Below are 17,678 nucleotides of genomic sequence, written 5' to 3' on the forward strand. Positions count from 1 at the left end.
TGACCACAGAAACCCAAGAACAGTAAACTTTAGATAAGACTGATGCCAGGCAAAGGTCTGGTCGATGCACAACCCACACTCACTGACATGTGAGGAGCAAGGGGTTACTTAAGTGAAATGTCCCGACCAGGCACTGCCAGCACACAAACACCCCCTAAGGCTGACATCACCCAACCAAGATAACAGCTCAGGGACAGACCTCATCAAAGGATGGCCTCAGTCTCCAGCACCTCAGATGACACTTCTGAGACTCTGACCCTCCACTCCATCATCTGTGAGGTCATCAGCTGAGAAATATTCCTGACTTGGCCAAAGGGATCCTACAGCAGACCTGCTCTGGCATTGGGAAGAGCCTTCAAATCAACTATTAAGATGTTCAGAGACCTGAAAAACAAAGCTTTCCTATGCCTCTAGAAGAGGGTAAAAAGGTACTTAAAATAGCAACCATGTCCCTAGAACTAATTCATAAGATTGTAGACCTTGATGATATCCCAGCAATGATCAGAAAAATATCACATGGGAGGTCAGGCTGCCATGTCATCATCAGAAGAGAGACTTTCACAAGCCTGCATTACATGTAAGGCCATGGACAAGGGCACTGCTTTCCTCAACAGCAGGGCACTCTAAACTGTCAGAAACAGAGGCTCTGGAGCCTCAGGGTTGCTTCAGGTTCCCAGTATCAGAGCCAAAATCTTCCCTTTACTACCCAGAACATACCTAATTACAGGAAAGGGACAGACACAATAGAGAAGTAAAAAAGATAAGTCTCTATTCAACAAAGTATGCTTTCCTCCCCAAGAGCAGACCATGCACTACTTTGCTCCCCATCCTCTGCACAGTACCAGTTATAATAAGCGGTTTCCCTCTGTTTCCCCTTTTCTCTAGCAGCTGCTTTACCAGCCTTAAACAATGGCCTAAACCACAAGCAGAGTTTCTGAGGCTGAATCTCTAAACCCGCACTACAGTTTTGCTGCAGCCCATCATTCCCCTAGCACACATCATCAACACCCTACATACTCACATCCCCCAAATAACCTTCCAGAAGTTCTTGTCCCAGCTGGCTCCTTTTATAGGAAAGTCCCACTGCTCAGCTGCCCTCTACTCCCCACAAATCTCCCCACCTGGAAGGGGGAGCAGGTACAACTTTCCTCAACAGAGAAGTTATGACCTTGTGCTAATTTCACTACAAAATCTCCAAAATGCATAGGCTGAGACCCTAACTATGCCTGAAAGAAATTTATTCATACATTTGACTGAGCATAAGAGAATGATCTGCCATCTTAGCCTTGCATAGAGGTCACTCAGACCAAGGTTTATACATACAGGTGATTTTGGAAATCCTGCCAAAGATACTGTGAAGAACATGCTTTTCAGAGATCAGGGGCTCTGGGTTTTTTTCCTGGAAATCAGAGATTTAATGACCAGGGTTTTTTTCCTTAGATTATTTTGAGTTCTGCCCTTGGAAACTTGCTAGTAATTGCTAGTTCTTTGGGAATTCTAGCTTTTATTCTGTCAAGATAACCCAGCAAAGTGGGAGGGAGAGCAGCTCCAAATTAGCATTTAGCTGATGGTACAAACAACATATTTGAGGTCACCTTCTCCCTGTTATTATAGGGCTTAGCACATTTTGAATGTGTGTGCTTTTACTCAGCTCAGATGAAGACTCAACAGTATATGCTGATGGTCCAAACCAAAAGAGTCACTCAGTTTTCAATGAGAGGTACCACGTCTAAGACACACTGGGGCTGAGGTCACAAGAGGACATGGCAGTGGACACTGCCATGTGTCCTTATTTGTTGGGTCATCGAGGGTAGAAATGTCAGAAGATTGAGTGATTTTACTGGAGGACCTACAGTCTTCCTTGTGACACAGATCACTCGCTCCTTTGGTGTTTGGGTGGGCATGATAGGATACTGCTGAATTCTCCTCTACTACATCATTAATGTAGTTGATTTGGGAGAAAAGGTGGAGACACCCCCAGTTGTGTGGGAATACTGACAGAGTCCTGATATCCAGATCCTTCCTCTGAGAGGAGACTTTGCTACTGGGGTCAACTTAGCAAACAAGATGTCTTTTGATTAGTTAGTTGTTTTCTGGCAGTAGGGCCAGAAACGATTGCAAACTGCTCTGCCTTTGGCCAGACATTTGGTAGATTGCCACATTATATATTTATTAAAGGAATGAAGAAATCTGAACTGGATAAAAATAGCAAGGCTTGGATTAGAAAGTGGTTGGCAAATGACTAACAGAGGTTCACTGTTGCTCCAGGATGCCTAGCGTTGCCAGAAAGATCCTGCACAGTGTGGATGTGGGTCTGCCAAGCTGGGGCAGAGGAGACATAAGACACAAATCTGGCCTGAAGAAGCACAGTGAAAAACATCACCAAGTCAGACTGACAGATGTCTTGGTGAAGAGAGGTAGTATGCCAATGAAATAGGCTCTCTTTGGTAGAGGCTGCACACAGATCTGCTCCTTGCAGCCCAGCAAAGCTGGAAGATGTATGCTTGGAGGTGAGGTGCACAGTGGTGTCTGCTCTTCTGCCGCACAAGATGGGAAGTTCACTCTCTTAGTGGCAGTTGAGCAGTATTAGTGGTCCTCACATTACTCCTGGTCAAAACCTCCTGTTTAAAATGTCCTTTTTGAGAATTTTTAGTCAAAAGGGAGTTTTCCTTAAGAACTGATGCCTTCTACCTCCTGTGGTGTTTCCAGTGGGTGGTTAAAAATGGAAAAGGGACTGGGTAGCTGGAGAGTCCAGTCTCCTCAAGTCTTTGGTTTTTGCTCCCTCTTCGTATGCGTCAAGAGTCTCCCCCTGTAATGGAGGTAATCAGTTGATTCTCTGGTACCAGTGTGGTATTAGTCGAGCTCTTTAAAGAGTTGCCACCTGCAGAGCAACACCACAGTTGCTAAAAAATTGCCCTTTGGGATCCAAGACCTGGAATTGACTTCTTTTTCCTACATAGAAGAAAGCTTCTAGCAGGCTATGGAGATGGCACACACATTGTGTCTAAGGTGCAGTGCTGCCACTTGGAGGACAGTCACCCCCATGCAGAACCCAGATGATCTTCAGTCATTCCAAACATACAGAATGGTTTTATGTACACACATTTTCCTCTGTCACTTCTTGTCACAGGTCTGTTCTGGAGTCAGTATGGCCAAAGGATTGTTCGCGTAAACTATTTCATACATAGACTTTGATGCTTCTATTAAGATAATGGGTGAAGGCAGCCATCAAGATCAAGGGCTGCATTGTTCTGGGTGCTGTACAGTATCTATGCTACATTCTGTATCTGCACGCTAGGATACACCCACTGTCTCGAAAATCTTACAGTCTAAGTAGACACTTGAATGGGGAAGGAGACAGAGGCATGTGAAAGAGGAATAATTTATCCATGATCAAAGACTAAGCTGGAATTACAAGAGCCGGTGTCCTGGGTGGGATCTGTTATCTCCTCTGAGCATAACCACCTACCAATCACTGACACAGTCTGTAAATGCTCATAATAAAAAGCATCCCAGAAACAAGCCACGCGTAATTTCTGAGGACATTCTGTTCTTTCTCTGGTTACAATCCATGGGCGGGTAAGGGCTGTTCCAGCAGCTGCATGCAAGGCTTCAGACGTAGCAACAGCAAGTGGACCGTGGCTGTAAGAATGACTCCTGTCATATGCAATCATCTACCAGCACACCCTGTGGTGCTAATGAAAAAATCCTTTCACAAAGTGCACTGTGTGCATTATTAGATGAAGTAAGAGCTGAGGCAGCGTCGCCATCCCTCAGTCGGACGGGGAACTGCAGGGGCAATGGGTCGGAGATTGGTGCCTGCAGTACCACAGTGCATTACAGATTCCTCTTTGGTCACCTTGATGGCCTGAGGTCTGACTCATGTTGCCATACTTCTGACAAATGTGAAGAGGAAGGGTTGGACTCTGTCTCCAAACAGGTGCTGCGATGTAATCGGACAACACAAAGTCTGGGAGTTAGCACATCTTTCACAGTGGCAACAGGTAAGGATAAAGCTGTCTAAAGTACATCATTCCAGAAAATACCACCCAATGATGGATAAATATGAACATTAGTTTCTTCTAATGTGGTGATGGTTGGGGTTTTTGCCCCCTTCTCTCTTGGTGTGGCAACACCTGCTTTGTCCTCTAAACACAGGGCTCATTCCTACTTTGCATGTGTTAATGTAAAACCAGTGCAAACTTTGCTGCTGATTTTCATTCTGACACCAGATACAGGTCCCCATATAAACATCAATGTTTGGGAAGAGCTGACTTTATACAGGATCCTCTTTTGCTCCTGAGGTGGTGCCATCCCAGTGTATGAGGTCTCAGCACCCAGCAACCTCTGGCCAGAAACCACAATGTTCTCGCACTTTCTACTGTAGGGTACCCCCCTTCTCAGTTGTGATATATTGTATGGGTACCCTCAGCTCCCTCTTCCTCTCCCTAATAGCAGGCTGTTCTCTGGTCTGTTTTCAGCTCAGATGTACCACGTGAGTTAACATTTTGCTGCTTGGATCTGGGCAAGTCACTATCTGTGCCTTGCCTCAGTTACCAGTCTCTAGTCAACAGCTGACACATCATAAGTGTACTGAGAGTGTTTGCAGTAGACCATGTCCTGGGATGCTGCAGTGATGGAGGTGAGATAAGGAAGACTTTGTAAAACATTCATACAAAGCAAACTTGACTGCTGTCAGCTATGGCAAATGAATGTAACTGGCCAGAACCAAGTTTGTCACCATGCATTGACTCCCCTCAGCAGCACCTGACCAGCATGAAGCCATCTTTCCTACCCGTGAATCAGTGGTGGCACTCAGAAAAGGTTTATTATTTCTAGTCACAATTCTCTTTCCTTCACCCTCTGGATCTGATTTTTAGGACTCAGGGAAAATCTTGCTAGGTACACAGGTCATGCTCTTAGCCTGTAACCAAAATATCTGGCCCATTTAGACTGGAAAAGAAACATCTTCTTCAGAGAGTGTTGCGCTTCAATAAAGAACCTCTTTGTGGTTGACCTCATCAGTGATGAAACCTTGTCCTGACTGGCAGAATGAAAGCCAAGGGGCTTGTCCCCAACAGGCCAACAAAAGTGATGCTTTATTATTTATGCTGGTTTCTTGGGACACTTATAAAAGAGGTCAGGGTTGGCCAACAACTGTGTGCCTGCAATATTTTTCCAACAGCCGTCAATAAAAGTGCTTCACACTTAAGATTTTGACAGAAAGCTGGGTAGTGGCCCTGACAACAATGGCATTTACATGATAGATTTTGTGATGCCAGTTCATCCTGACTGTCTTGGAGCTTTCTTCATCTTGGCCGTCATTCAGCCTCCAAGTTCATCATCACCACCATTTATTGGGACTATCTGACTATTCTGGCAAAAGAGATGGTCTCAGTCAGTGCACATGACACTGGGGAATGCTGGAGCTGGAGCCAGATCCTGCACCCTGGGTTTTATTGGGAAATTATTCAGCTTTCCTTACAGTTCGCTGGGGGCCACCACACCCCATGGGCTGATCTGATGCTCACCACTAAAATGCAGCCACTCCCGAAGTGAAGAGTAGCAACAAGTATTACACTGAAGGCCAAGAGAAGTTCTTGGCCAAGGACAGAGCAAAAAAGATTCCATATTTTAATGTACAAACACTGCACATCTGAGTTCTCTCAGGCAAACAGCCAGGACCCACACTCAGCAAGTCTTGGTCAACACAGAGAGGTTCTACGTGCCTGCTCGGCCTCACTACCTCCTGTAATTTCTGGCAAGCCTTTTGACAATTGGGTGTTCATTGGAAAGCCCAGTTGTTCAGAGCCCAAGACTGTCAGCTTGCCTTTTATGAGCGAGAACAGCATGTTCCCAGCCCTGCCATTTCCAGAGGAAACAAGCCCCAAGAGTACCTTAAAGGCTTGGACACAAATAGCTCGCGCTGTGTATTATTTTCAAGCCAGCCTAATGATTTTGCAGGTCTGACTCATTGCAGGTAAATGCAGAAAGTTAGTCATGATAGTCATCTGTAGGCAAAGAGGAAGGACCTCACTGGACTCATCCCAGAGCAGTTTTTATTGCTGTTGTAGGGCAAAGAGCTGAGACATATTTGTGCATCCCAGACCTTGGCGTTTGTCTGAGGACCTGTGAAAAAGTGGGGATACAGACTGTTCATACTGCTGATGGCTTTACATCCATCTTCCTGCTGAGAGTTGATGAGCATGTGATCCTTCCTGAGCTAAGGCCAGATATTGGTAGAAGACTCATCAGCTGCCATGGTGCTGGTCTGTGGGAAGTGTGCACACCAGTGGTGACTGCCCTGTGGCACTCTGCAGCAGAGAACTCACACCAGGGTGCTGCTGTCCTCCACCCATGGGCACAGCCACTAGCAGCTCCACACCACTACTGTGAACACAGCCAGTCAGAATAATTTTTGGGCTTTACGCATACTGAGGCCTCGAGATACTTGGTCTTGATAAGCAGAGAGGAGGAAAGGAGAACTTTTAAGCTTGGATCCCCTACAGATCCTGTTGTCTGCACTGGACATGTTTATGTCCAGCACAGAAGTATTTCCCTGAACCCCTGCGATCCGAGGATGCTCTTCTGCAGCAGCACTGAGCCTCAGCCCGGCTGCAGGCCAAGCTGGGAGCACCATCTGCTGGCTTTGACGAGGCGGGCTGGCTCGTCAGAGGGACAATCACAGGGTAATTCAGGGCTCCGGGTGCCGCGGCACGGTCATTAGACTGCATAGCAAATTAGAGATGGAAAAGATCACAGGGTTGCGTAAATCCCTCGGTTAAACCTCCTCCTGTCAGCCTCACAAAAGAGACTCCAAACCAGTTAGTCTCTGCACTAGAGCTGGGCAAACTGACCTGGGTGAAGGAGATCCAGTTGTAAATCAGCTGGAGCTCTTTATGGCTTCTTCAGAGCTTGTGAAAGATTTCAACTGAAGAAGTTCAAAGCATGTCACTGGGAAGCCTTCTTAGTGCTTAATTCTTACAGTTTGAAATGCAGTTTTGTTTACAAATATTTCTGATAATAATAATAATAATAATATTGAGGGGAGTGCCGGGACCCTGAAAGGGAAACAAAATGTGTGTCTCGGGTGCAACAATGCAACATTTAAGCAGAGCTCCACATATCTCTTAAATCCATAGCCCTTCCCCCTTTTTTTTAAGTTTTTGCCATGCTCCAGATATTCACATGAAGGGGCCAAGGGCCAAGCACAATTCCCTCTTGAGAGGTAGAGCCCTTGTGGGTGCTGAAGGGAGGCTCGTTTTACAGATCCACCTACATGATGCCTGTGACATGTATACCCCATGACTCTGATCTTGTCTGTGGTGGCCTGAGCAAAGCTCTCTGAAGGATGTTGTCCATGTCCAGGATGAGCAGTAGCACATGGCCTGGGATAGTGGTTCCCAAAGGGCCATGCTGGGGAGCTCTGTGGGTGCCACTCCATGTGGGAATCAGGCTTTTCTGCGGGGTGCATGGCTACAGGAGCAAGATGTGGTTGGAAAGTTGCCAGGGTATGTTGCTAGACCTGGGAGCTCAGTATGGTCCCTCTCACCTCCAGGGGTTATCTCACCAACTGCCAGCCAGCCAGGAATGTGCTTTGACTTGCTCAGTCCTGCTCATCCTAATTACACCTTCCTGGAGTGCTACACATAATTTCCCTCCCACCGTCACTGTCCTTTTTCTCCAAGCTGATCCTGCTTGTCCTTTAATGGCACACCACCTCCTCACTTTCCTTTGATTTTCATCCCCAGATACCCACCTCTCAGCACTCCTGTCCCTTTCCCTCTCACAGCCCTCAATTGCCTGGTTTGTGAGTGCTGGACAAAGATGCCCTGGACCCATATTTGCTTTCTGAACTCTCAAAAGGAACACCTTTTTTTGGTCAACACAGCATGAGCCTGTGCAAGTAATTTCCACAACAAGACCATTTCTCCAGTACTGTAACTGACAATATGTGACAAAGGAATCATTGTAGCCCACACTAAGGATTAACGAGAGTTTTTGAAGTGTTCTAAGTTTACTTGTTACAGGACACAGACAACTTCTACCTACCACGACTAAAGAGGGTGTTTCCCTGAAGATCCTTGCCTTTCCCTTGAAACTGGCTGCCTTAAACATCAGACTAGTCAGATGGAGGCTGGGGCCAGCCTAGGATGCAGGATCTATCCCCAAACCACTGCCTGGCTCACTCCAAGCCTCAGTTTTACATGCTGTAAAATGAGAAAAGTGGGGGAGCTGTTTCACCGAGGCACTTAGAGAGCTAGAGGTGGAAAATGTTTTGTAGGTGTTCATGCCTTGAACCCTGAACCAAACCTCTATAGCCATTGCAACATTTCTGACCCTTTTGATGTGAAATAATTTTCTTGATTTCTTGTGCACACCTTAAGCTTTTCTCCAGCAACTGAAGAACAGCCTAAATCTTTGACCCTTCTGCCTTCTCCGTAGCTGGGCAGAAGTCACTTTCTATCAGATGTGTGATGGATGTGTCCAGTCCCACACTTCACTGCAGTGGACAAGGATCCTCTGAGCTGTCCCTGCATGAACTGTAAGGAGAACCTATGAATGTCAGGGTACATTCAATAATGGTAAAGTACAAGAAGACCTTGCAGGAGGCTGCTTAGTGTGCGTCACCCATGCAGAGAGCAGCATTAGGGAACATAAAGGTTACAAAATCAAGCCAACAGCAAAGAGGTCATGCAGCCATTTGCGTGTCCTGGTGTGTCAATACTGTCTTTAATGGCACAATCTCCGACTGATATAGCTAAGCACAAAAATAAACAGAGAGGCTTCTGGGCACACCAGCACCTTTCCTACACTTTCAGAGACAAAATGCTAAAACACCCCATGTTTGCTTTCATTGCATGTCAGTTGATCTCATGAAAGCCTTTATTTGGCTTTGTTTCTGGAGCCACTTGACTGTAGAAGCAGAATAGCACAGGGCATGTTCAATGCAGGATTGCAAGCAACACTTACACTTTCTTGGGGTGCTAGTGGATGTTTTGAAAGGCTTTAGGCACTATCGAAGCTGTATTTAGCTGGTGCAAAAGGCAAAACTGCAATCAAGTCAGTTGAAATCTGCTTACTGCGCTGGAAATTGGACCTTCCTAAGACTATTCCAGCTCTTTTGGGGTTGAATTCTGTGTGCTGCCTAGACAAAATTCATTCCTTTTTCTTTTGATTTCATACCTTTTGCATATCTTTTAACATAGGCGACTGAATTCTTTCTTGGCCTTTTTAATGGACATTTTGTTTTAAAAAACATGTCCTTTGGGCACTTTGCATTGACACCAAGAATCTTCTGAGATATCTGTCAGCCAGACTTGGAATTATTACCTCCACTTCTTAACCTCTTTTTTATATCCATTAGTTGTATTGCTACCAGGGTGGAAGGTAGCAAGAACATTAGAGGCCTTATTTTTTTATTTTTTCTATGATTACTCACACAAGTTCTTTTAGGACAGTTCAGATTTTCTCTGTACTCTGGAAATTAAACATAGACATATTATATTAATATTGTGGTTTGTTATTTATAACAAGCTGGAAGCAATTATGACAGGTGGTGATTGACTCTCTGTCTCTTGTTGTCCTCAAGCCCTGCCTGCTGTTCTGGGAGATGAGCAAATAGTCAAACACACATTACAGCACTTAGTGCAAAGGTCAGAAGAGATCTGTATTGGTCAGGGGGTCAGGTGGGGTAACCTACCAGTCCTCACCATAAAATGTATTTTAATGGTCTTCCGGGTCCATTTTAGTAAATTTACAGAGCTTTTGTCAGAAACAATAATAAAATTTGAAGAACATTATAAAACAACATTGCATCCCGTTTCTTTAGAGAGTGCTTCACAGAGTCTTTTAAACAGCTTTTGGGGGCTGTAATTAAACATTTTGAAACATGTTTGGGACAGTTTTGTTTCAGGCTTTGTCTCCAGCTTCTTTGGTTTGACAAACATGATTGTTTCCAGGAAAGTGACTGTTACACTTAATAGGAATTAGAAGTTGGCAGGGGAGGCTGCTGTTTCCAAAGCTGCTGGTGCTTCTGTGAGCTTGGAAAAAGGCCTGGGTGTCTCTTGTAACAGTTAATAAAAAAATTAATTCCACCTTTTTTCTTGGATCACCTACGATTAATTTTTTCCTATTTTTTGCAATCTTCTTACTTCATTTGTCTTGGAGTAACAAAAACAGCACACCCCACTGAACTCAATGATGTCCTTCCTTTCCAGTTGGTCAAGATATGTCTAGAGTGTTGCACGGTTCCAAAATGCTGATGCTGCCAGACCTGAGAAATGTGAAAACTTGTGTTCAAAGTCCTGAAACAGGCAGCTGGAGACTTACAAGAAACAACTGGAAATTCTTCCCCTTCCTATCAATGGAAATAGATGCCAAGTGCAGAGTGGTGGCATCCCCTGCATCCCACCAGTGCTGTCCCAGTGGGACTGAGCCCCTCGGCAGCCCCTCAGCTCCCCTGGGGCAGCATCAGCTCCTGCAGCTGCTCCCTTCAGCAGGTCCAGGACAGCCTGGGAGGGAGAGCACAGCCACCCCCACTATTTGAATTAGACCACCAAAACCATTATACTCTGCCAAACATCACAGCATTGAAATTTTATTTCAATATAATTAATAATAAAAATTAATTTTAAAATAAATAAAGGGCGTATTTCCCTCACCTTTCACTTTCTGGGGTTTTATCTTCTACTAGACAAATTTTCAAGCTTTCTCTCAGCATACATAGCACCTTCGATTTTAAAATGCCCATGGCTCCAGGAGCTGGGGCTTTAATGAGTGCAAATACCATCAGCCTTGCTGTAACAGGACACAGCTGGGTGGCACAGCTGGCCCTGGGGTCAATTTTTAGCAGCTGCATTTTTTCCTTTCCTAGGTACCCACAAACTGTCCAGCCACTCCTGGGCTGAGGTGCTGCCCTGCCTGGGTGGGCAGCACTCCAGACAAAGGCAGTGTTTTGCCAGCAGTGTTCTACATGCAGTGCCCAGGTCATGCTTGGCCAGAGCTTCCTGACCTGGGCATATCCGAGCTCGTTGTGAAGTCCATCGGAGAGCAAATCTTAGCTGGGCACGTTTCCCTCCCTTAGGCTGTGTGACCTGGGAGGGACTTTCATCTGCCTGAGGTGTCCCCAAGCAAAGCTCAGCCTCCAGCCAGCCCTGCCTCATGGCTCAGCCACAGGGGCTCAGTCCTCTTCAAATCCTGCCTGAGTCCAACCCTTCTGCCTGGCAGCTGCACTCCGGATGAAATGAATTTGACTGGTCTCAGACCATGTTTTGGCTGATCATATCCACAGCATAAAATTTGGTTTAGCATTGTGGAGAAGATCCTCCTGTGGCTTTGGGACACAGTGGTGCAGCTGATCAGGTTGATCTGGGGCCAGTCAGGGTGTCTGTGGTGGGTGCTGTGACAGTACTGGGATGTCAAACATGGCCAGCAGGCACAGGTTGGATGCACTTCTAAGTAGTTCTAGCAGCTGTTGGCTGCTAGACTGAGGGATAAGCCCTCAGGGAGAGACCACTAACTCTCCTATGGACTTTATAAGAAACCCCAAAAGCAAAAAATTAAGGGGCAATGGGAAGGTTTAGTCAGAGGCCTTTCTCCTGGGATGAGAATGGCATGATGCAAACAGGAGGTGGGAAGAAAGAGCAGGTCACCAGGATGAAGGAGAAGCACATGGAGGTAAGAACTGGCCCTGATCTCCCTTTAACTCCTAGGGGAGACTGAGGCAGAGACAATGTTCACTTATCTGTGGCCCAAGCAGCAGACACAGACAGCCTGAACCCAAGCCCCCATCCCAGAGCACCCAGCACCCCAGCCTTGGCAGTGTCTTCAGGACAGGAGGAGGTGAGGGCACTCCAAAAGCAGCCCTTCCAGTTGCCTTTGCAGGGAATGGAGAGCCAGGACAGTGCTGGTGGAGATTGAATCAAGTGATTACTTTAGGGGATTTGCTGTCTGTTTCTTGATCCCCCTCTCTCTCTCTTTTTTTTCTTTCTTTCTCTTTTTTTTTTTTTTTTTTTGTTTTCCCTTTTCCCTCCCTCTTATCCCTTTCGTGGTGCATTTGTCTTCGAGGAACCTGGGGTGTTCTTTTCATCAGTTCAATCTCTCTCTGGCACTTGAGTCCTGATTGGCTGAAGGACTTAAGGGAAAAAAAATCTTTAATTAAGTAGATAATCTCTTCTTAGGAAGTTCTGCGGCTCCATTTCACCAACCCCCTTTAGCTCTTTAGGATTGGTTACCCTTTGCAGAAGTTGGGATTCAGGAGGCATACGCCTCTTCATCACACCAGGACTGCCGGGTGGAAAATAACTCCATCTCTTCCCTAATTTAGTTGTGCTTCTTTTTTTTTTTTTTTTTCTTCTCTGGTGGTGGTGGTACCCAAGCTGTTTTTTTATAGGATCTCCTCTCTCCATCTTCATTTGGATTTTATATTTCACATGGAACCTTATCTGGCCATCTTCTTCCTCACTCCCTTCTTCCAATCCTGCTGTGCCTGGTGAGTATCTAGAGCACCTCAGTCTGTGTCACAGGCAGGTGCTCTTCCCAGATATCCGAATGAAATTCCTCTTCACCTTCCTGAATGTCCCCTCCTTCCCATTTAGCTCAGTTCTGTCTTTAATGGAACCAGATATTTAACTAAGTCCCAACACACTCACTGGCAGAGGTTAGCTCTGTGAAGTCCCCCTTTTTCCCTGTGCCTCCCAAAAATAACTATGGGCCAAATCCTGAGCTGGGGTAAAATAGAGGAGAGTGGATGCTGAGGACCTAGCCCCTCGCTTCCAACTGGGAAGATAACCCAACGGAAGAGCCAGGGACAAAGGCTCACAGTCAGCTTGTCTTTTGTCTTAATCAATCAAGTGGGGCTTCTCTCACACTCCCCAAAGAAGAAAGCCCCTGATTAAGAGCTCAGAGCCAGCAGTGGTGAGTTAGATCCACAGGATTGTCACTCTGCGTGAGTAGCCTGAGATCCAGGCTCCTTGGCAGACACAGGGTCAGAATTACATGTCTGAAATTCATGTATTAGGAATTCCTGGGGAGAAGCTTTTGGTACGGAGATTGCTACAGCTTGGTTTCCAACCACCTGAGTCCCGTCAGACCAGTCCCACTGTGCACAAATCTGTGGCCATCTCCTGTGGACTTGCTCTGTCCTAACGGCAGTTTTATATTTATTTCCAGGGAAGTTCTACAAAGATTAATAGAAAGAGATTATACTTGCATCATCTCATATCATTCCTTGCAGGTATTTTTTCCTGTGTGATTTTTATCCATTGTTGTGATGCCCTAGGGAATCTGCAAAGTGGGTTACAGACTTATCTCTAATGGCAAGGAAAGTCTTTTTCCGTTGAATGACTAAAATCCCCTGCATTCCCCAAAGCAGAACTTTAGGGTTATTACCACGGATGGATAAGTCAAAATTATAGAAGGAGAAATTACAGAATAAATGGGAACTCATTTCTGCTATCTGAGAGTGAATTTTATGTTCTTTCAGAGATTTTCTACTTCCTTCATTAAAAGAATGTGCAACAATTTGTATATGCCTAAATACTATAAAGCAGCAAACTGAAGATAAATCTCCCTTCTGGAACAAGGGGAATATATGTGTTCTGCAGAAAGGCTAGGCAAGAGCTCATGTTGATTTTACTGTTATTTTTCTGCCCTTCCTATGTATGTGTCTTGCTTTCCTCAATAAAAACAGGTTTAAAATACATTAAAGAAAAAAAAAATCAACATTTTGAAGAAACAGCTGCAAAGGAAAGAAATTTCAGTGCACAAAGTAGACTTAAATTCGGAAATCTGAAGCATTTTCAATCCAAAGTTCGATGTTTAAATTCTGTGTCTGCTTTTCAGAAGTTTTTATCTAAGAGAAAAGTTTATAAATCAAGATAACCCTACTTCTCTCCACATATTGCTCACAGGTCATGAGTTCATGAGAGAAAGAGAAATTACAATCTTTATTTGAAATTATCATTTTACAGACACTATCCCTTAACTCTTGAGGAGAAAAAAAAGCAAAGTTTGTGGGAATCATAAAATAATTCTGCTTGAAATTTGTGCTGGTTTTCTTTATCTGATCCGACAGCTTAAAACACAAGTTAATTTTCTCCTGTGATTTAATGACAAGAATTGGGAGCAGGTGGGGGGGCAATATAGAACAACAGAAATTATTTTTTATATATATATATGGCCACTTCCCTTCTCTGAGCATGGATTACATTCTACCATTTAATTGACCATCCAACCACTGTATTTGTAGATGATCAAAAGGTCAGGGTTGCATTGAGGAACTAAAAACTCCGAAATAAAGATAACAAAATAAAGAGAAATGAAGAAAAAAAAGTAACGCTCCAAATGTTATTGAGTTTCTGCCCAGTCTCCTATCCTGTGGGAATAATGTAACAAAATCTAATGCAGCAATTTGTTTCTAAACTGCTTTTTTATACACTTCAGCTGTGGGTCTGCCTTTAGTTTCCAGCCTCCCATGTTTTCTAATAACCTTGGAGAGTTCATATTTGAGAATGAAACTCAGATCCAAAGTGAAATTCTATCCATTTTCTGTATTTACAATAATGACAGTAAAGATCTAAATACAGCTTTATAATTTTCTAAAGAGCTGAACCAGCAGCACAGTAGCCTGAGTGGGTGATAAGATATCAAACAAATATTTTAATGGGAGATTAGATAAGGCTCTTAGGGCATATTAAACTGAGGAGAGGGGTGCTGTCATTGGTTAGAGTCATAACTGAGATGGAATTATCAGAGGCTTGTTAGTATTTGATATGTGTAAAATATAGTGGGACAGCTGCTTGTCAGGATTCTTTGCTTTCAGAATCAATAACCTGTGATAGAGAACTCCTGCTATAGATACTAATTAGCTTTGAGATAATTTCCTAATATCGGATACAATGAAAATCTCTTGCCCTAGATTTGCTTTTTACCTGGAGACACAGAGTTGCAGTGAGTGAAGCAGTGTACTCTGGCCAGAGCCCTGCACAGGCTGGGGAGGGGGATGAGGAACTTGGTGGGTCTCCTCTCTCTACCTGCTGAGGTTTGAGTCTGTGTAATACTGTCCTGGAGTTTGAAGGTGGAGGGAAAGGGGTTTACGTAGCTAGAAACCTTGTGAGCTTTCTCAGAGAAGAGGAATGACTTCAAGTATTTCTTTTTGTGTGTGTGATTTTAAAAAGTCACCAAAGTCTTGGGAATTCGGCTGGTTAACATCCACTGTAGATGTAGCTAGCTAATTATTAAGAATTACATTGTGCTTTCCTTTACAATGCTATGAAAATTTAGTAGAAATAAATAAACATTTTTTTAAAAAAAATCACACTACACAGAAAACAAATGAAGAGAGATTCATTTTGTAGTGATCCCTGTTTGCAGCACAGAGATGATTCTAGTGGCATGGTCAATATTGCACTACATCTGTGAAACTTGTGGCTTAATTGCTCTCTGCCCTCACTGGAGACTATACAGAACGGAGACATATTTTTCTTAGCTAAATCATAGGAGCAAAAATAAAACACAGAGATTCTGTCTCCATTATTATCTTTCCTTCCCTCTCAGCAATAAATAAGAAAAATTTCAGCTAGCCTCCATCCACGTGACAGTTCCAGCTCCCTTCTCCTGAGTCCACTCGCAGCAGCAAGAGTTAAATATTAGGGTGTCAAATGCACCAAGTCCAAAGGAATCCTTTACTTGTCTAAGCCCTACAAACCCGCCCAGCAGCATGCCTGCCTGTTGATCCAAGAGCTCAGGGAAAATGCCTTCTGTCTCTACGACTGCTTAAAAATGTTTAGAATATCCTGCTGGGAAATTGCTACTGTATCATTTGTTCAGTTGCAGATGGCGAATTCGCGTATCCTGAACTTGGCCTTTTTGTGAACTTGAGATTTATCCTGGGAGGAACAGATCCTCTGCTTCAATGCAGTTATGTCAATTTGCTCCTGCTAACAGGCTGGTTTGCTGTAAACCCTGAATTTGTGGATTACTATCCTCCTCCTAAAGCCACCCTTGCAACTGCTCAGATGTTCCTAATCCAAGGTGATGCCAGTAAGGGTTTGAAGCAAATCCGTCTTGTACACTGTGAATTTGGGTTTTCCTACACACATAGGAAGCAATGCCGATGGGATGTATCTCTTGTTTTGGCCACAAAAGCAAGATAAGAGAGGACTTGCAATTTTCTAGTTCTTGCCTACAAAGGGGCACTTTACCAGAGGTTTTTTCACAGCTGCTACCAGGGGCTCAGATTCACACTGACACCATCCTGAGTGTGGTCCCCATAGCAAAGCACTTAAGGTCAAGGCAAAGGACAGGAGGGAAACCAGATGGAAAAATGACTTGTTCATGCTGCTACCCAGTTGCATTAGGATGGGGACCCATGGAGCTTACACAGTCTGATTAGCCCCAGGTTCATGGCCCTGTGTGATTCAGGTCACCCGATGCTCTAATCACTCAGCTACAGATGCCGCCTCTCCAAGTCCCAGGAAATATTTAATTAGCTGTACAATGCAGAAGCAGCTTCCAAAGGAAAATTCCTCTGCAAAACAACCATCGACTTCGTGCTAAAGTACCCATGAGCTGGAGCACGGCCGGGTCTGATTCCCAAGCCTGGAACAAAGGGAAAGGATCTCCTGCTCTTGCACAGCCCACTCGCATTTTGAATCTTTCCCAAAGCAAACTTTCATCAATATGGACACATTTTCACCAAAAACCCTGAAAAAAAACCAAAACCAACCATCCAACTAAATAAAAAAAAAAAAAAGTTAGGCTTGCCAGAGTGAAGTGTTGCAAACTCATTCTCTCAACTCTTTCTAAACCGTAACAGCAAGGATCAAATTTCTTGTGATTTTGACCAAAATAAAGTAATGAGACCTCCTTTTTGTCATGTACCTTGGAGAGGATCTCCGTGAGGGCAGTTCTAGTGGAGGTAAAACAGGTTCACTAACTCCAGGAGCAGTTTTCCAAGGGCAGGGCAACATCCTCTTTCAATCTGTCACGTCTGATGTCTGGGCACCAGTCCTGCCTCCCAATCTGCCTCTGTGTCTATGGCAGGGCTGCACTTAGTCCCACAGCTTGGGACAGCAGTGCCTGCTTCTGCCTGTGGATGCTTCCACACTCTGTCTGCGGCACTTTTAGCATAAAAAGAAGGTACCTTTCTCTCCCTTACCAGGGAGATACCTGTGGCTCATTTGAAGCAAAACATCATCTCGAGGAGAAGCAGAGGGGCCCAGTTTCTATCAGTACATGCTCTATTATTTCCCCTGATCACTCACTCACTGCAAGCTCTCAATCCACTCATGACACCTCTCTGGCCTCAGTGTGCTCCCCAGGGGACAACAGCACTCACACATTTCTCTGGGGGAGGTGCTCCAGAGACAGCGATGAGAGTTATTTTGCAAAGCTAGAGAGGCTGGAATTAGGTGTTTGTAGGAGAGATTTCTCTTTTCTCACTTCCTTTCTGACTAGGGATATTTGGAGTTGGCTCTTGGGCCTTTTCAAAGTGTCAGTCCTTTCTGCCATGTCATGGCTAAGCACGATTCACCCAGACATCCTCCAGATTCCATATGGTGGTCACTGCACCATATGGAGTTCTAATGCCGACTGACCATTTGCACTGAAAGTCTTTCCTGCTGAAGAAAGACTCAGACTGGACAGCATTGGTTCAGCAAGTTCCTGGGGACAAT

General features: G+C 44.7%; 1 protein-coding gene across 4 annotated transcripts; it reads left to right on the forward strand.

Annotated features, from left to right (window-relative positions):
• Window positions 1-248: 248 nt before the first annotated feature.
• LOC127476806 (uncharacterized) lies at window positions 249-10,714 on the forward strand. 4 transcript variants are annotated; one of them, XR_007906726.1, is made up of 4 exons: window positions 249-428; window positions 2,269-2,386; window positions 3,941-4,004; window positions 4,482-4,639. XR_007906726.1 is itself a non-coding variant. In XM_051800180.1 (2 exons), exons 1-2 carry the CDS (start codon window positions 3,665-3,667, stop codon window positions 10,547-10,549), a joined length of 669 nt encoding a protein of 222 aa, XP_051656140.1. In that variant the 5' UTR covers window positions 3,415-3,664; the 3' UTR covers window positions 10,550-10,714. The 4 variants fall into 4 exon arrangements, 1 of the variants encoding a protein (XP_051656140.1); XR_007906727.1 differs by lacking the exon at window positions 3,941-4,004; XR_007906725.1 differs by lacking the exons at window positions 249-428; window positions 2,269-2,386 and having other exon boundaries at window positions 3,323-4,004.
• Window positions 10,715-17,678: the final 6,964 nt, after the last annotated feature.

The sequence above is a fragment of the Manacus candei genome, unplaced genomic scaffold (genome assembly GCF_025592945.1).
Source record: "Manacus candei isolate 608988 ecotype Guabito, Panama unplaced genomic scaffold, ASM2559294v1 h1tg000050l, whole genome shotgun sequence".
NCBI lineage: Eukaryota > Metazoa > Chordata > Aves > Passeriformes > Pipridae > Manacus > Manacus candei.

What these genes read in the sequence shown, in the direction of transcription:
- LOC127476806 (XM_051800180.1), top strand. Translation starts at nt 3,665, where the DNA reads ATGCAATCATCTACCAGCACACCCTGTGGTGCTAATGAAAAAATCCTT. An exon ending in ATCTTTCACAGTGGCAACAG is followed by an intron (nt 4,005 to 10,220) that starts GTAAGGATAAAG and finishes CTTCCTTTCCAG; the next exon opens with TTGGTCAAGATATGTCTAGA.